The sequence below is a fragment of the Lissotriton vulgaris genome, chromosome 3_1, assembly GCF_964263255.1.
Source record: "Lissotriton vulgaris chromosome 3_1, aLisVul1.2, whole genome shotgun sequence".
NCBI classification, from domain to species: domain Eukaryota; kingdom Metazoa; phylum Chordata; class Amphibia; order Caudata; family Salamandridae; genus Lissotriton; species Lissotriton vulgaris.
This window is the reverse complement of record NC_141689.1, coordinates 1,368,335,249-1,368,355,087: the sequence shown is the minus strand read 5'-3', so window position 1 is coordinate 1,368,355,087 and position 19,839 is coordinate 1,368,335,249. Positions and strand designations below refer to the sequence as shown.

At 45.9% G+C, this 19,839-nt stretch overlaps 1 protein-coding gene across 1 annotated transcript in view; it reads right to left on the bottom strand.

Moving 5' to 3' along the window:
- The window catches only part of LOC147727913 (coiled-coil domain-containing protein 17-like), a 751,707-nt gene extending 732,181 nt beyond the window's left edge, over nt 1–19,526 (bottom strand). The window contains exon 1 of the mRNA XM_086961839.1: nt 19,133–19,526. Within this exon, the coding sequence (XP_086817965.1) occupies nt 19,133–19,264 (132 nt within the window). The 5' untranslated portion in view covers nt 19,265–19,526. The remainder of the gene's footprint in view (nt 1–19,132) is intronic.
- Nucleotides 19,527–19,839: the final 313 nt, after the last annotated feature.

Here is a 19,839-nt window from a genome sequence, read left to right as displayed (position 1 = left end):
ACCCGCTCCGAGGGGTGCCGCTTCGTGTTGGGACTTGTGCTGTCTCTGCCTGCTGCCGTGGGGGCACCTTGGATTGGTCTTTGGGACTGGTAACGCTACAGGGCTGCGAGCGTGCAGGGACTACCTGACCCAGGTGTCCCTGCGAGACCGAGCCCACCTTCCGGTCCGCTCTCCCTGTAGCTCCGCCCCCCGCCCATCGGAGGGCCGTTAAAACCAGCTGGAGTAGCCCCTGACCCTTGGGACACCTGTCTGCTGCTAGCGCACTGTTCGACTTGCGCTCACCTGCTTCACTTGTCATTTTTCTGCCAGAAGCTCGCCGCACCCGCTCCGCGGGTGCCGCTTCGCGTTGGGACTTGTGCTGTCTCTGCCTGCTGCCGTGGGGGCACCTTGGATTGGTCTTTGGGACTGGTAACGCTACAGGGCTGCGAGCGTGCAGGGACTACCTGACCCAGGTGTCCCTGCGAGACCGAGCCCACCTTCCGGTCCGCTCTCCCTGTAGCTCCGCCCCCCGCCCATCAGAGGGCCGTTAAAACCAGCTGGAGTAGCCCCTGACCCTTGGGACACCTGTCTGCTGCTAGCGCACTGTTGGACTTGCGCTCACCTGCTTCACTTGTCGTCTTGCTGCCAGAAGCTCGCCGCACCCGCTCCGCGGGTGCCGCTTCGCGGGTGCCGCTTCGCGTTGGGACTTGTGCTGTCTCTGCCTGCTGCCGTGGGGGCACCTTGGATTGGTCTTTCAAGTCAATAGTCAAGTCAATAGATTTATATAGCGCGCTACATACCCAGAGGGTCTCAAGGCGCTTGAAGAAGGGTGGGGAGTTACTTGTCGAATATCCTCGTTTTAAGTTGCTTTCTGAATGCTAGGTGGTTCTGAGTGAGGCGAAGGTGAGTGGGAAGTGAGTTCCAGGTTTTAGCTGCCAGGTAGGAGAAGGATCTACCTCCCATGGTGGTTTTGTTGATTCGAGGTACAGTGGCAAGGGCTTGGTTGGAGGATCGTAGCTGGCGGGAGGGGGTGTAGAAGGACAGTCGTGTGTTGAGGCATTCGGGTCCGATTTCGTAGAGTGCTTTGTGTGCGTGGGTTAGGAGCCGGAAAGTAATTCTCTTATTGACGGGGAGCCAGTGGAGGTTTTTCAGGTGACCAGAGATGTGTTCTTTATGCGGGATGTCTAATACGAGCCTGGCTGAAGCGTTCTGGATGCGTTGGAGTTTTTTCTGGAGTTTTGCGGTGGTACCGGCGTAAAGGGTGTTTCCGTAGTCCAGTCGGCTCGTGACCAGAGCGTGGGTGACCGTTTTTCTAGTTTCGGTGGGGATCCAGCGAAATGTTTTTTTGAGCATGCGAAGAATGTTGAAGCAAGATGAAGAAACGGCGTTGACTTGCCTGTTCATCGAGAGCGAGGAATCCAGGATGACGCCCAGGTTCCGTGCGTGGTCCGTCGGGATGGGTGCTTTTCCAAGGGCCTCTGGCCACCAAGAGTCGTCCCAGGCGGAGGGGGAGGTGCCTAGGATGAGGACTTCTGTTTTGTCTGAGTTCAGTTTCAGACGGCTGTGCTTCATCCATTCGGCTACTTCTTTCATTCCTTCATGCAGGTTGGTTTAGGCAGTGTTCGGGTCTTTGGTGAGTGAGAGGATCAGTTGAGTGTCGTCGGCGTAGGAGATGATGTTGAGGTTGTGTTGGCGTGCGATAACCGCGAGGGGGCTCATGTATATGTTGAAGAGGGTGGGGCTGAGTGAAGATCCTTGTGGTACGCTGCAGATGACCTCAGTGGCCTCTGACTTGAATGGAGGAAGGCGGACTCTCTGGGTTCTTCCGGTGAGGAACAAGGTGATCCATTCCAGTGCTTTTCCTTGGATTCCGACGTTTCTGAGGCGTTGTAAAAGGGTGCTATGACAGACCGTGTCGAAGGCTGCGGAGAGGTCGAGGAGGATGAGGGCGACTGTGTCTCCATTGTCCAATAGAGTTCTAATGTCGTCTGTTGCTGCGATGAGGGCGGTTTCAGTGCTGTGCTTGGCTCGGAAGCCGGACTGTGAGGAGTCGAGGGATTTGTTGGTTTCGAGGAATGCGGCGAGCTGGTTGTTGACCGCTTTCTCGATGACTTTGGCCGGGAATGGAAGGAGTGAGATAGGGCGGTAGTTTTTGAGTTCGGTGGGGTCTGCTGTGGGTTTCTTCAGGAGGGCGCTGAGTTCGGCATGTTTCCAGCTTTCCGGGAAGGTTGCGGAGTTGAGGGAGCAGTTGATGACGTCTCGGAGGTGCGGTGCTATAATGGAGTCTGCTTTGTTAAAGATGTGGTGAGGGCATGGGTCTGTGGGGGATCCTGAGTGGATAGAGTTCATCAAACGGATGGTGTCCTCAGTGGAGATTGGCTTCCAGTCATTGAGGATGTTCAGGGGGGGTGGGGGTCCTGCAGGGGGTTGGGTGGGTTGGTCTTCGGGTCGGTTGTCGAAGCTGTTGTGGATGTCTGCAATTTTGTTGTGGAAAAATGAGACTATGGAGTCGCAGAGGGCTTGAGAGGGGGTGATGTCGTTGGAGTTGGCTGAGGGGTTGGTAAATTCCTTGACGATGTTGAATAGTTCCTTGCTGTTGTGGGCGTTGTTATCTAGTCGGTCCTTGAAAGCAGCTTTCTTGGCATTTCGGATCAATTGGTGGTGTATGCGGGTGGCGTTTTTGAAGGCGTCTTTGGTGATGGTAGTTGGGTCTTTTTTCCAGGCCTTCTCAAGGGAGCGAGCGTGCAGGGACTACCTGACCCAGGTGTCCCTGCGAGACCGAGCCCACCTTCCGGTCCGCTCTCCCTGTAGCTCCGCCCCCCGTCCTTTCAAAATACCATAAACAGTGTGTGTTCTCCCGCAGCGCGGGACGCAGCTCGGGGCGAAGACCGGGCTAAGAGCGGGCCGTTTGAGGCTGTTCGAGGTCTAAGAGGTCTGGGCTGGGCCATTTCCCTTGGCCGAATTTATTTTCCTCATGTGAGTTATCTTTTATTTGTGTCATTGCTCCTTGTTGTTCATCATGTGTACACGAGCCACTCGCAGCAAAACTGCCAAGGGCCTTAACAAGCCTAGTGGGACCCTGGACGATTTCCTCACAAAGACCAACTTGGCCATTGATGCGGAAATCAACAAAATGCAGCATAGGGTTTCCCTTGAACTAGATGCTGCGCGTAAATTGTCTTTAAATATAGCTTCTTCCAAGAAATCATCTTTAGGAAACCTTGCCCTAGCACTAACCCCAGAGCGTCCATCTGGCCCTCGTTCCTTGCTTACAGTGGTTGATATACACCACCCTCCAACCTTGTACCCATACGAGCAAGCTAAGGAACCCATATTAACTCCTCTGGAGGAGTCTGCACCACCCACTCTCGTGGCTGGTATAAGCTCTCCAGCAAAAAACGTCACGCCCAAGTTAGCTGCTAATGCTAAAAAGGTTGCCCTACAGCAGAAGAAAAGTCTGGCTAGGTCTACTTTTGCTCGCAAAAAGGCTAAAATTGCGAGAGCTCAGTTTTTTAATTGTTGACGGCCATTGGGCACATTTGGGTTTGGGGAAGAAAAAGATAAAGCCAACACAGCTTTAATAGGCAGTGACTCCATCCATGCCTCAAGGGGTGTTGTGCTTGATCCCCCGGTGGTAATTCTTCCTGACAAGAGCAAAGAAGGGTCAAAGGAGGGGAGATTGAGTGTGGTAGAGGGGGACAAGAGGGGGGACGAAGAATTTTTACAAACTGTTTGGGATACACTTAAAAAGTTACTTACCCCCCTGGAACTTAGACTTTCCAGAATGGAAAACCATTTGTTAGAAATGGACAGGACTATAGTCACATTGGCTAGCTTCAGTCTTAAGCAAATGGAAGCTAGGTTTTCACAGGGTGAGGGTCCAATTTCCCAGCCTTTAGAGCCAGAACCCCCGGCCCCTCTACCTCCAAGACCTAAACCTGTACCCAAACCTCGTACGAAAGTTGGGGATAACGCTATTACTACTTCAAATCTTAGCGTTTGTCTTCCATCCCAGGACCCAGTAGCATCCAAACCCAGACAACACGCTTGCCCCGCAAAGGATACAGCACTATCTAATGCTAGGGCTCAATCTGGTCCACAACAGAATGTAGTAAACTCTAAACCCAGGCCTCAAGCTGCCGTACAGCAGCCAAACCAATTAACTCATAGGAACTTGCCATCTATAGAATCCAGCCGACCTAATTTTCGTGGTGGTTATATTGACCTACCACCGGAGGCTAGCCCATATGTCATTGTATTAGCCGGTGTACCTACTCTTGACCCACAAACAAAAGAGAACCACTGGTCTCTTAAAAATAAGGTCATCCACTGGCTAAACACAAACAGACAGCTACCTAGTCACCAAAGAAGCCGGGTACTTATGGTGCGAAGAGTACCATGGGTTGGACCCACCCACAAAACCATCATGGGTGACTGTATAGTGGTGTCATTTGCTGACCCCCATACAGCACAGCATCTTTGTTCATGGGCCCCTTGTGAAGATGATCACTCAGTCGTTGTTAAACCCCTCACTTTTTTCTATCCTCCTAGACGACAGCATGGAATGGGAGGGTCTTGGACGACAATCCATAAGCCCAGGCACAGGGGATTTGGGAATGGTGGGCCTAACCAGAGTACCTGGTGGCAAGGGGTTCCTACATCAAATATGTTTGGCTGTTTGGATGAGGTTGACTGACTCGGGGGCGGATGCTTTAAATCACCCAGTTGACCCTATTCCGTCCACCCTGTCAGTTCCCAGTATGGCTTGTTCTATGGCGCCAGCAGACCCACGAGTAACACTTGACAATGTCTATAATTTCACCCCGGCTGAGTTAGGAGCTCTGGGACAGTCTGAGACTACTTGTCCTAGTAACCCAGTTAACGAAATTAAAGTGGCCTCTTGGAATATAGCAGGTTTAAGGGGTCGCCTGGACAACGATGATTGGGTGGATTACATCACGACACATGATATCATCGCTTTCCAGGAAACTTGGTCAGTTGATCCCCTGTTTAGAGTAGGCTTCTTAAATTTTTATAAACCAGCAATGCAGGGCATCAAGGGTAGGGCTTCGGGTGGTCTCACCATATGGATAAAAAACTCACTTGGCTTTAGCGTTAAGGAAATCCTGGTAAAGAACCATGATCTCCTTTGTATATCCCTAAGCAAGGAGAACTGTAAGGATATTGTTTTAATTAATATCTATGCCCGAGGTTGTCAGGGTGGTAAGAAGCAACCTATCCTTAATGATTTAGAAGACTTCCTAAATGAGTACAAAAGTGACCAGCTCATTTTAGTGGCTGGTGATCTGAACTGCTCATTTGAACCCATCCTGAACCTCGCCGAGGATGTAGGTATAGATGAAGATTCTGTCTGGAATATTCCCCCGCTAGCAATAACTAAGGGTGTCAGGGGTACGGAGGCTGCCCTCCACTGGCTTGGGCTCTGCCTTGAATGGGGGCTCCGGGCAGTGAATGGCCGTAGCTTATCCGACAAGGCGGGAAAACCAACCTTTGATAATGGGTCTAGCGCGAGTCGCATTGACTACATACTGATCAACATTGAATCCTGGGCTACTGTAATTGACATGTCAATAGAAACCAGGCCGGAGAGCAATCATAACCCACTCTCACTTGTACTTAAGGTTCCAGGACTAGGGCTTCCACAGACAGAAACAGCTTGTATTACATCTGACCTAGTTTTGTGTGATAACAGAAGACGGGTCAAATGGTCAAGGGTCATAGCTGATCAAGAACTTGTCTGTCAAATAGAAGAACTGGCCCTAGACACTAGAAATAGGATGACTGCATCATCTCTTAATGGCATGACAAAGCCCAATATTGTTGATCTCCATGAGGTATGTTTCGCGGCTATTAAGGAACTTCTCACTAGGCCATGTAGAAAACTGAAAGCGAAGCAATTCAAAGGCTGGTATAACAAAAATTGCAGAGAAGCCCACAGCATTCTTATTGCTGCAGTTAAATCTAGAAACACCCCTGACAACAGGGAAGCGAGACAGGCTTATAAACGCATTATCTGGGAAGCTAAAAGGGAATGGGATGATTCGTATTGGCTTGATCTTCTTCAAGCCTGTGAGTCGTCAAACCAAATTAAGTTTTGGGAGTTAGTCAGATGGGGCAGGGGCTCGGATTCACTAACCCCTGAAAATCATGTTTCCGCTGTAGATTGAGTGGAATTTTTTTCCGCTCAATTTAAAGATCCTAATATCGTTCAGCTGGCAGGTGAGCCCATAGCAGGGACTATATCAGAATCTGAAGGGGATAGGCTTACCTTTTGTACCTCAGACACCGAACATGCTTTAGGTTCTATTCAGTCTGGGAAAGCCCCAGGTATAGATGCTGTACCAGCGGACCTTTTTAAACTGAATTTAGAACTGTGGGTCCCATACATAACAACTTTAGCAAATTCTATCGCAGCAGGGGCAAGGGTACCACATTCCTGGAAAGGGGCTGAATACTTCAAGTCTACAAGAAAGGGGATCGATCGTCACCGAAAAACTATCGCCCCATCAGCCTGATCGATACCATACAAAAAGTGGTATCAAGAATGGCCCTAGCAAGAATACAGGGGTGGATTGAGCAGAACAATATACTCTCCCCCATGCAGGCAGGGTTTAGATCAGGCACCAGCACCCTAGATCAGGTGTTTCGTCTCACCATGCTGTATTGGAAGGTGGTCTTCTTGGGCGGTGGTGTCATCTACGCCGCCTTTGTCGATCTTAGGTCGGCATTTGACCTGGTTCCCAGGGCTAAACTTTGGGATGCCCTCAGACTAATGGGCCTTCCACCTGAATTATTAGAGCTGGTCAGGCGCTTACATGAGGATAACTTTGCCCGTGTAAGATGGGGGAAACAGGGTCAGGTGACCGCTAGTTTCCCTGTCGAACGTGGGGTCCGGCAGGGCTGCGTGCTGGCCCCTACCCTGTTTCTCCTGTTCATCAACCGGGTGGTTGAATTTTTTAGCGAAACACAAACTGATGCTCCCACCCTGGGTGGATCTAAGTATCCCATGTTAATATTCGCCGATGACACCCTGCTCCTTTCCAAGACTCGGAGCGGCTTGCAAGCAGCTCTAAATAGATTCGCAGAATTTTGCACATTAAACGACCTTCAGATCAATGCTGAAAAAACTAAATTTATGATTTTTAACAAAAATAAATCAATTAAAAGTTCATTCTTATTAGACGGTGTCCCAATTGAACAGGTCAAAGTCATGACTTATTTGGGCGTGACTCTTGACCATCAACTTACTTGGAATCCCCAGTTGGAGGTTTTAATTCTTAAATTCGTACGCCTCACAGGATGCTTGCTGAAGGAGCAGAAAAAAACCTTGACGAAACGCATTTCACCAGCGTTAAAAATCTATGAGGCCAAGGTTAATGCAGCCACCCTGTATGGTGCGGATATATGGGGCTACAAAAGCTTGTCAGCACTAACCACAGCACAGAATAGGTTTCTTCGGAACTTAGTGGGGCTTCCCCAATCGTCACCCATAAAACCATTGCACTTAGACTTAGGATGCAGACTGCTGAATGAGATGGCACAGTATCGCCTTGTAGCTCTCTGGCGACGCCTCTGGTCAACCCCAGAGCTTAGTCTTTTCGCTCATGAATTGGGTGAGGTTAGATCATTGTGGGGTGCTCAGAAAATCCCTTGGCTGCGGGAGGTCAAAAAAATATTATATTCTATGGGCCTCCCAGATTTATGGCTACATCCCGAATGTTCTAGGTTCCCTTCCAAAGTAGAATTCAAAGAGCTATTTTGGGCTGCAAAGAAATCTGCACTGGTCTCTCTGTCATCAGAAAATAGCCTAACAGGACTGTTTTTAACACGCAAGATAACACCGTCCCTTGAGCCCTACTGGGACTTGATATGCAAAACTCTTGACTGTAAGCTGTATCACCAGTTTCGGGTGGGCACATTGCCGACCAACTCCTTTACTGTAAAGTGGGCAAAGAATACAAGTAACAAATGCCCCTTCTGTCCTGATCAGGTTGAAAGTATCGGTCATCTGTTTTTTGCATGCCCAGCATATCGTTCGCCTAGACTAAAATGGTTGAAACCAATTTGTAAAGCCTTAAATTGTGGGGGGAATCGTGTAGCCCTATTGAAATTACGAGACTTACGCAGTGAAAAATCTGTGATCTGTGTTGCCAAATTTTTGGGTTGGATGTGGCTGATTCGCGCAAAGAATTTGTAATAACCCTTTTTAATTAATCGGACTTTTTAATTCTTGTATATTGTTTTTAGGTAAAATCCCTTATATATCTGGGGCTCCATTGTAAAGCGATGTAATGTTGATAATGTTTTTATATTTGTTGTCTTTTATGAATTTTATTCGAAATAAAGACTAAATGAACTGAACTGGATAAAGAGGAGGATAGGGTGGTGGAGGACCCGATGGGATTCTAAACTAATTATACAATCTGTTGCCAGAGGTAGTGATCCCGATCTGGCTTGATTTATTTAACGCTGTGCTATTTAGGGATTCCCTGTACCAGAATCTTGGAAGGAGGCAGTCATCACACTTATTTTAAAACCAGGCAAGAATCCCCTGCAGTGTCAGTCATATCGGCCAATATCAGTGCTAAATTGTGATTACAAAATCTTCAATAGCATTCAGGCATCCCGTTTGTGCAAGGTAGTAGGGAGTATAAATAATGAAGACCAGAAGGGCCTCCTACCAGGGAGGTAGATGGGAGACCTTACATACACCTTAACAAATTCAATAGCTCTTGCTTTAACCCAGGGAGTTCCCCTGACAATTGTAACTCTTGATTAGGCCAAAGTCTTAGATCGTGTTAACTGGAAATATCGGTCAGGCACAATAAAGAGGGTTGGAATCAGGGATGAGTTTCGACATGTGTTGAACAAGATTTATAGGGTGCCAGGTGCCCAGGTATTTGTTAATGGTAGTCTTGCCTCCTCAGTGAAGATAGGTAGGGGGACAAGACAGGTCTGTTCCCCTATCCTCTTTGATTTATATATCGAACCCCTAGAAAAAAGTCTAAGGTGGAACAGCTAAATAATGCCATTCATGGTGGGAACATTTTCTAGAAAGATAGCCTTATATGTTTATGATCTAATGTTGTATACCTCAAACATAGATCATGCTATACCACGTCTGATAGCAGAGGTGAAATCTTTTGGGAAGCTGTCTGGCTATGGAATAAATTATAGTAAAACCGAGATAATGGCATGGAATTAGGACCATTAGGATAGTAGGATATCAAAAGAACTGAGATATTTGAGGATAGTAATACTACAGGATCTAGAAAAGGTCTCCACTGTGAATTTGGAGCAGTTTCTAAAGAGGTAGATATGATTTTCAAGAAATTGCAGAATCTTCCCCTCACTTTGTATGGCTGTGTAAATCTGGTAAAGATGTCCATTCTACCAAAGTTTTCATATTTGGGTTAATAAGGGGGTGTGACTCTCTTGGAAGAAGCTGAGAAGGAGGAAAGGGAGTCGAGGGCTGGGGCACCTGGATTTTCAAATGCATCGTTGGGCGTATATCAACTGAAGAATAGTAGAATGATTATGTTCAGCTCTGATAGTTCACTGGTGGGTCTTTTGTATCTTGCTATGCTGAATAATTTTTTAGAGTTTGGCTTTATGTATAGGTTTGGGGTGCCCAAATGTTTCAAGGAAATGGTTGAAGTGTTTAAAGGGTGCATCAAAAATGTGATATGGAGGTTGGTCTTTTTTAGTGATATTGTATTATAGTAAACTGTCAACAGTGTGGGATTCACCTGGACAGCTTGGCAAAACCCATGAGAGACTCTGGAATAATGTACTGGTAGCAGAAGGTGGAAGAGGGTAAGGGCCTCACTTGGTATACGTGAAGGGAATTGACAGATGGAACGCTCTTCAGGTATAAATTCTATCAGATATCTGCTTGGCTCAGAAATCAGGGGTTGTTGGATGCTGGAGTAAATTCTATGAAGAAGGATCTTCAGGATCTGAAACAAAGAAAGAAGGAGGTATCATGCTGGTATGGATATCTGGTGGCAGCCGCAGGAGAAAGCATGAGACCCCCTCATCTGGTCTGGGAAGGAGACTTGTCAAGTGCGGAGTTGGAAGTCATGGCATGTATCTATAAGCATGCTTTGCACTGTAATTAAATCTGCTACATTAGGAGAAACAACGTCTTCATTTTACACAGAATTTATTGGACCCCAGGCAAAGCTGCTAAGATAAGAGATGGCGATTCCAAATATAAGCGGTGTGGAACTCGAGAGGCGGACAATATTCATGTTTGCCAGCTGTCCTGCCCTGGAAAGCTTCTTGAGGAATGTGGGTAAGCTAATCTCCGACACCCTGGGATTGGAAGTGGAGGTAAGACTCACTTTAACTATGTTTGGTACAGTACAGCAAGGATTTGGATTTGGGGGCCTTTCAAAGCTTCAAAGTCAGCAGATATTTTATTTGATCCTCTTGGCTTAGAGGGAGATATGTAAAGTGTGGTGCCAACTACTACCCCCAACTTGGATGGAGTGGTGGAACTCCGGGAGATATTTCAAGGAACTGGAGAATAAGATTAATTGGAATAAGAGGAAGGTAGAGTGTGGGTCATTTTGGAATCTAACAGAGGACCATGATATCCAATTGTTATACCTCTTGGTCAGCTTTTGGTGTTGCGTCAGGCGGTACCTAGGAGCAGATATTGACTGAAAAGAGACCCTGAAAAAAGCATGAGTGGCAAGCAAGATCAGGAGGTCGCTTGTTTATTCAACGTGAAATGAGGACAAAAAAAAAAAAGCCAAACTGTTTTGAAGACCATTGTGAGGATATATTGTTGTTATGCATTTTTAGCTTTAATAGTGTTAGTTATTTTGCATAATCAGTCATGACTTGTGTTTTTTACACTTTCAGGTTTGTTTCAGATTCACCTGAGAAGCGTATTAGGTTATCTTAGTTCCTAAAAGAAAATGGGTAATGCCTTTGAAATTCCTGACCCAAATCTACATTTTTTTTCTTTTCTTCCAGGTGGATGTTTTTCCTGCACAACAGTGAAAAAAATACAACAAAGTGGTCAGACAAATCCACCACTGATGAAGGGGATCGCCCTTGGATGAGGCCTTTTTTGATAATTAGACAGTCAAGGACAGAGCTCTTCTCATATGAGGATGTACCTCAGAAATGGGTGAGACCATTAGCGGATAATAAAAGGGTCAACTACAATACAGCTGTGTCCATGGAGCCACCTTAGTGATGGCTGAAGTCATCCAGGAAAACGTTATTAGAATCTGGACTAGGGCATTCTGCTATGAGTTTCAAAGGCTGTTTCAAAAGCTGATTTTTGCCAGGTAGATGGTATCTGGTGCAAAATATTGTGGACTTTGATGCGGGCTTCCATCAGAAGTATTACCTTAAACAGCATTCGAAGAAGGAAAACTGTTCAATTTTCAGGCTTTTGCCTTATGAATCAGACAGATGAGTCAGACACTGAATTCACAAACCAGTGTCAAGTAAAAGATGTAGCATAGGATCCTGTTTGGAAAAGGAGCTGCCCCCCTTATGAACCTATATGGCCAATAAGTTGCTATTGGATGTCCTTGTAGCTAAAAGGATCATGCTTAGAACTACCGCCTCTGTGTGTTTTACTTAAAATATCAACACAGTAACCATCTACACAAACCTTGCTGAAATGGGAAAACCAAGCATTGTAGTCTAGTAGCCATTCTGGTGCATTTGCAGAGCGAATAGAGCCCTTTGCTGGGAGTTTCCAAAGAGAGGTTAGTTTTGTTTCCTAATGACTGACTGCAAACAATCCTAGTTAGACATGGCAGGAAGACTTTGTACCTACCTGAGTGGAGACCTACAAGGCCCACAGGAAGACCATGATAAAACGATGTGCTTGGAGAGACTTTAACAGCTCTGCCCCTGTGAGTATCTCTGCTAGCAACTCTGAGTCTACACAAGAGAAGTTGAGAATCCTCTGCGTTCGGCCAAGAGGAACTCTGGGTGCTCTCTAACAAGGCCTCCACTGAGTGGCATAGTTACCACATCTCAAGTGGACCTTTATTCTGTGTTCCTGCATCTACTATATTCTGGTGCAACAAAAAAAGGTGTTCCCTCATTTGCACATGGGCACTCTTTAAGGCAAATGATAGAATGCCCCCGTTACATCGCCCACACAACAGAAACTCCAGAAGGAGTGGAACAAGCATCTGCAGAACTCTTCTGTGTTATGGAAGCTCCTCATGAGCACTAAAAAAGTCTTCAAACACCTGCAGCGCTTTTCATGCATACTCCTGTAATGTTGCCCTCTAAATGTGGTTACAACGTAACCATTTTCTGTTCACTCTATGGGTCATATTACATAAAGTACATATGGGCAAAAATTGCAGTAAAATTGCACAATCCTCACACTGCGCTGCATTTACAGTTCCTAAGCAGTTTGAAGTTACTCTGTCAGTAAAGTATGTAGTTCCCGCATGAGCCTACATAGTGAAGTAGTGTGGCTCACTGGTTAGAGGCGTCAGACCCGAGAGCAGAGGACGGCCCGGGACCAGGGTTCGATTCCCGGCGCGGCAGGTTTCTGGACCAGGGTCAGCGGACTCGATAATTCTCTCGCCTCGGTGCCCACTCTGATCAGCGATCACACTCGGCAACTCTGGGCATTAGCTTGCCTCATCTTCACTAACGGCCCCACCAGACCGCCGGGGATGCCTGGTCTCACCCTGGAGATACCCATTAAGGGACCATCTCTCAGGGAAGCCAGGAAGGGTTTCGCAGCGGTCGAAGCGCCTTGGGACCCTACGGGTAAGTAGTGCGCTATATAAATGCCTATACATTTACATGTGTTACAAAGTGAGTGACTGAAAAGTTCAGTCATTGCTTTGTTTTCTCATGTAACAGTTGGATCCTATTCCTTGTCTTGTATTCCACCAGTACATTGTCCTACTGGGCCAGATAGAAACCATTCATACCTGATGGACTCAACTTTCCGCCAGGATTTCTACTAGGGACTGAATAAGAGCCAGATAGGTCATTCTGCCACCCTAGAAGTTTCCCAGTAAGCTACAGGATGGGAGGCTGCTTTCTGAGCAGGATGTAGTGCCACGACCCAACCATGCCCCTGCGGGCCCATTTAGTTGTAACCACCTGAAGTATAAGGCTTGGTTGAACATTATTGCCATGACCAACTTTGATTCCCATGTAGCCCTAGAATGAATAACTCAAGCACAACACAAAGACAGCTACTTTCTGGTCTGTAGTTAAAAATTGGAAAGCAATCCAAAGACGTGCCCGGATTACTTCCGAAGGATGTACGATGACAAAACATTTGACCAACTACAACAGAGAGTTGCCTCCACAAGATCATTTTTTCTTTAGTCCTAAAGCATTGATATAATGTAATTTTTCATGAACTAGTCACAAGTGATCATCCAAAAGGATCCGCGTTTGTTCTTGTGCCTCTAGTAAGAAGTCACCCATTAACTTTCAAAAGGAAAACATTAAGGCCAAGATTCTCAAAGGTTTAGCGTTGGGTTAGCGTAATGCTAAACTGACGCTAAATTTTTTGGGGGATTCACAAACCAACGCAAATTGGTATTTGCGTTGGTTTGTAAGGAAAAGTAATGCAAAGCAGCGAAAAACGTGGATTGGCATTACTTTGCATCAAGGGGGCGTTACATGTGCGGTTCATGGGTGTACCAGTGCTACCACACATGCTTTTGGGGGCTAAACCCTATTCTAAAACATCTGTAGAAAGGCTTTAGCACAAAATAATAACATTGCTAAAAATCACTGTGCAGCACACATACAAAGTAGGAAAAGCGTTTTCACTTGTCTAAGCAGGGCCGGCGCTAGGCATGGGCAGTGTGTGCAGCTGCCCAGGGCCTCATGCTCAGCTTAAAAGAGGGGGCCCACGCTTCAATGTGAAAGGCCACACTTTCACAGTTAGTCCACCTGCTCCTCCAGGGCCCCCTCCCCACACAATCACAATACACATCCGAGATGATTCGACCTGGCTGGTCAGGGCGTTGTGAGATTCCTGGGGGTGCAGGGGTGAGGGAAGGACAAACAGAATGGGGACTGCAATTATGTTGGCTCACAGTGTCAGGGGCGGGGCAGCACCTCTGTTAAGTACCGGCCATTCCCTTTCTGCTTTTTGCTCATAGGCGACAGAATGCCCCTTTGTGTCCAGGAACAGCCGAACATAGGTAAGGAGAGGTGAGTGAGGGAAGGAGGGAACAGCCAGATCACTGGCTTTTTTAAACTTTTGCATCACATAATTTTTTTATGAGAATATGCATTTAAAATGCATGTACCACTGCCGTGGTAGAGCAGGGTTTTGTGAAAGGCCTTGTTACTGCTTCGAAGGGGCTGGGGAGGGGCCCCTTTCCCTGGGCCTCTAAGCACTAGAGCAAGCTGCAAGGTCCAGATGTCTGACCCCCCTTCCCTGGGCTTTGTAGCCATTACTCCCTCTTTCCATTATTTGTACCCCTGTAAAATGTATCCAAATAAAGAAACACTTGCTGGAAAGGTAGTTTCTTTCTAAGATTTCTCACTTCCAAAGTGCAGCTCCGGGACGGAGAGAAATAAAAGGTTAAAAATGTGAAAGGTATCTAAAGCAAGACAGAGTGTGTTGAAAAGGGGCCAGATTGATTTTATTCACATCCAAAACACGTTAGTGCCACTTTACAGAGTTTGCCAGTGAAGCACTAATTTTGTTTTCTTGTATTTCTATGAACACAATTTTTTTTTCCGAGTGGGGAAGCACACCATTCCTGGAGGTACCGTGCAATACCCGCTTGATGGGCATATAGGAAAACAAAATGCATACCACTGCTCTGTATTCACGAATGTGGTCTTTTTAAACCATACAGCTTACATTTTGTAAGTATCTAAGCAATGGACATTGAAAATGGTCCCTTCTGGTCCCGTAGTCATGTCCTTACCTTTTCATGCATCAGAACTCACTGATTCTGAACAGTGAGTGTAAAAGCGTTGAGGGTAGCATGTTGTTCATGCTTACATTTCACATGCTTTACTTAATCTTGCATTCCCTATGTGTGTTTGCTTTTTCCAGTATGTTACTTTTCTTTTTAGGCAGCATTTTGCTCTTGTCCAGTGCGTAATTTGAATTGTGTCGCAATTGGGTTGTACGTGAAGACAGTGCGAGTTTCTCTCAGTGGGGCAGTATGGTGGTCAGTGGGGTCGAGGATGTGGCAGTATGGTCAGAGCTGCCAAATTTCGAACTTTGGAACCAGGTTCAGCCTTCATGACCAGTCCAACAGACCACTCTCCTGAGAGAGCACATTTCCATGCTTGACCTTTGAAAGCCAGAAAGACCTTAGAAGAATGGTGTCTGAGCACCAGCAGGTGGACCATAGCGGTGGCAAGTGTGGGTTAACCTTGAAGGCCTGTCCACTACAACCCCTATTGAAGCTTACCTCCAGTCTTGCGCGCAGGCCTACGAAGCAGCACACCCTAGAGCAACAGTGACTCTGTCACTGAGGTCACAGGACCCTTGAGCAGGGAGGCTCTGGGGCAATGAAACTGGTGAGATTGCACTGAGAGCTGACTGCGGGTGGGGGCGTCATATTTTTGAGTATATTTCATTTTTAAAAGCACTTGCTGCCTCCTCCGGTGATTAATGCTTCTTCCTAGAGAGAGATAGTGTTTCGTCAGGTGGAAGTTTTGACTTGTCAAACGGTAGAGCAGAGGATTAATGTGCCTGCTGCAAAGAACATGTACTGTGCAGATCACTAAATCAACATGATCTAAATAGGCCAGTGGGTTACTGCTTTTGTCAGAGATCCTTTTGTTACTTGCAGTTAATAAGTCAAAATCCTAACACAGAACAATGTGCTATTAACTGTCATCTAAGAGCTACATGCAAACACACAAGGTATAAATTAGAGTGTTATGTTTTTCCACAGTCTTTGATTATCCTAATGATGCAAAAAGGGTTCATTTGGACAGAAATCAATTCTGGTTATTAAAGAGAATCCCCAATCATGGTATTACGTTCTAAATTCAGAGTTTGTGTTTCTCCAGATAAATCACTATTAAACTATACTGCCTACTAGTAGGATTGTCATGTGACACCTACACCTTGTAGTTCTTTGTCTTATGTAACATTACCTTTTGTGATTTACACACGTATGATTGATTGTCTCTGTGTAATATGTGTGATATAAAGTTCTCTGACTCCCTACACTGATGTCAGTAGTGCTGTAAATCAAATTGAGTACATCTGAGCAAGAATGTGGTTATGGAGTCTTGAGGGACACTGGTAGAGGGTGGCAGTGAGGGAATCCGTGGCAGAGCGAGTCATTGGGGGGGCAACAAACATTGTTGTACAGGGCTCTACCAGCGCTAAAGCCAACCACTTCTACTTCCTACAGGTCTAACACCAAATCAAAAACGCTGATGTGAAAACCCCTTCAATCTGAAGCATACCTTCAAGTCAATGTATGATTTAGCAGTGGTCTCAGTTGTTTTAAGTCTATTTTTACTCATGTACAATCTTAATTTGTTTGCAATGGTGTCTTGTAATTTTGTATTATATGTGTTGTGTTTTTGCACTTAACATAATTCTGCCGAGTAAAGAACCCACACCCAAAAAAGATTGTCCAGTGACTCTGGGATACTGGTGAGAGGATTTACGTTAAAACAAATGACTAAGTATTAATGTCATCCTAAGGTGGCACAATATTGGCACAGAAAGACAAGGGAGCCTTTTGAAATTTTGCGATTAAATCCATGAAGTAAGGGTTTTTTTCTTGTGTAATTTTATATTTTGAATGATCCCGCCTCTCATTACCTCAATAGGATCTCTCCCCTTTATGAGACAGAACTGGAATGTTTATCATGCATTCATCTGGAAACAATCCGTTAACATGAGTATAAAATATCCATCTTTGTGATACCTGCACCTAGCTTTTACATCCAATGCGACAAATGTGATCCATTTAATGAAGTTTTAAAATATATGGACTTATTTAATTTGTATATTTATCTTTATGTCCATGTTACTGATATCCACATTAGATTTCTTCAGTGATGCCAAACAAGATCAACAGTCCTGCGATGTCACTTTCTGTGATGTCACTTCTTGTGATGTTACCAAGGATGGCTCCTCTATTAGGGCGGAGAAGCATCGCCCGACTGCTTTCTCGCAGAGCCAGAAGCAGAAACATAAAATGCAAAAACTAAAATGTTATGTTTCTGCTTCTCGCACTGCGAGAAAGCAGAAGTGTTTGGTTGGGGGGGATTCTGCTATAGGGCAAGGGAGGAGTGGCTTGCACACTGCTAAGGGCTCTGACTGTTTGGTCGGCCCTCTGGGGCTGCAGGAGAGCAGGTCGGGCACAGAGACGACGCCAGACCCGGGAAGGGAAGTTTAATTTTATAATAACCCCCACTTACCCTCCTGCAAGAAACCCGCGAGACCCCCCACCCGCGAGTCATGCCGGCCGCGACTGGATGTAACATGGAAATTAGAGGGGCCTCACATCTTCCCTTTCGCCCGGGCCCCAGAAGTTCTAGGACCGGTCTTGTGACTAAGCATAGTATTGGTACAGGAAGAGAAGGATACCCTTCCTGTACAAAACCTACCTATGCTAGACTCACGCACGCACCATAACACTATGGCGCTAAGGTGTGTGTGTGGCGCTCGGCAGCTGAAATCAGCACCAGCGCTAGGGAGAGGGAAGAAGAGAGACATTTTTATGTGAATGTGGTCCTTTCCTGCTCCCTCCCGGTCACACAATGCAGCTCAGTAAGTAAAAAAGGAGGGGTGGTCCGAGTTTGTTAAATAAACGTTTCAATCATTTCATGTTAATACATATCTACAATCACCACAATTGTATTTCGCTGTCGGTAAACTTAGCACAATAAAAGTAGAGTATGCAGTATGCAAAGTTAAATTTTATTTATTCCTGTAGAGGTGTGTTCATTATACTTGTTCCTGCATATGATTACTTAGAAACCATCAACATATTATCAATGTAATTGTGAAATCATTACATAAATAGTGCTCTCAGTGAGAAAGGGAAAGGGAGTGAGGAGTATGTGAGGGACTGGGTAAAGGTGGTGTGACATTAGAACATCACATTCAAATCAAAAACGCCTTTACAATCAAGGTAATGTAAGTGTTCCCAAAGCACATCACACATAGGTAAGATTGATTCGTTTTTTTGGTCCTATGGCGTGTAGGGTTGGCGTAGTCTACGTTTCGACCCTGAGTACGTTTAAGGGTTAGTCTGGCCTCATGTTGCGGTCTTCATCAGGACATAGCGGAGAGCATGAAAAGTGACAAACGGCGAATCACGCGTCGCGTCTTGGGCTTGGGTGCGCTCCTTACGTTTTGAGGTATGGCTCCTCTTGAATGGAGAATGGGGTATCATTAAATCTTCATTTTAGTAGGCTTCTCTGTACACCGCACACCGTTGCTCCGATCCCGACCTCTCACGTGTGCCCTTGTGTAACTCCAGGAGTTTTCATGCTCTCCGCTATGTCCTGATGAAGACCCCAACATGAGGCAAGACTAACCCTTAAACGTACTCGGGGTCGAAACGTAGACTACGCCAACCCTAAACGCCATAGGACCAAAAAAACGAATTTTGATTGTAAAGGCGTTTTTGATTTGAATGTGATGTTCTATTGTCACACCACCTTTATTTACCCAGTCCCTCACATACTCCTCACTCCCTTTCCCTTTCTCACTGAGAGCATTATTTATGTAATGATTTCACAATTACATTGATAATATGTTGATGGTTTCTAAGTAATCATATGCAGTAACAAGTATAATGAACACACCTCTAAAGGAATAAATACAATTTAACTTTGCATACTGCATACTCTACTTTCATTGTGCTAAGTTTACCGACAGCGAAATACAATTGTGGTGATTGTAGATGTGTATTAACATGAAATGATTGAAAAGTTTATTTAACAAACTCGGACCACCCCTCCTTTTGTACTTACTTACTGACCCAGGTCCATGAGTTTTGAGGGCCCACCCCTTTATAACTCACACACAATGCAGCTCAGCATGCGTTGCCTGTCAGCTTTCAGAACATAGATAGGCCTAAGTATTTTGAGACGTGAGCAATGTTCAGTCAAACACGCAACAGCAAAGCACCTAGGGGAGCAGTGTCAGAGAAAGAACATTTACCATTTCGTGCGGGGTGCGCGTCTCTCTCACTCGTCCAATGTCGCCTCCGATGCAGAATCTCGCCTGGTGTTTTTCGAGAAGTAGCGACGATTTAAAAGTCATTTTGCAGCTCGGGCAGCTCAGTAGATCCATCTTTATTCGGGGCTTGCACCAAAAAGCTTACATAAAGAACAGGTCCTCACCGCAAGTGGATGTCACAGCAAAGGGCTTTGGCGTGCCATCTGCCTTCCTTTTATGTTGCTGATGATAAGGCAATGTGGCTTCCAGAAGTGAGGCCCACCAAGTGCCCGAGAAGAGAAGAAAATAAAAGAAGCAGGTACGCAATCCAAAGAATAGGGACGGATTTAATCCAGCATGAAATCAGGATCCATGTTCCACAGGCCCATTCGCTACCTCAGCGCTTGTCTCGGTAGTCGGTAGCCTTAGCTGTGGCAACCAGTGTTTGTTTGCAAATAGCTCACAGGCAAGTGAGGCCGGTCCGAGCAGGCCTGCGGCGCTTTATTTAACTGATTAGTGCGGACGGTGCAACTTGTTGGAGGAACAGCTATCTGGAAAAGTATTTAGCAACTCACGTTCTATTGGTGCCCTCTAGTGTAATTTTTATAAACTGCCGTTTTTTTGGAAAGCGAAATTACTTTCGTATTTTCCAATATAACAAAAGTAGTCCAAATCTGACCCAAATTATGGACACGAAAGGCAAGACTTCA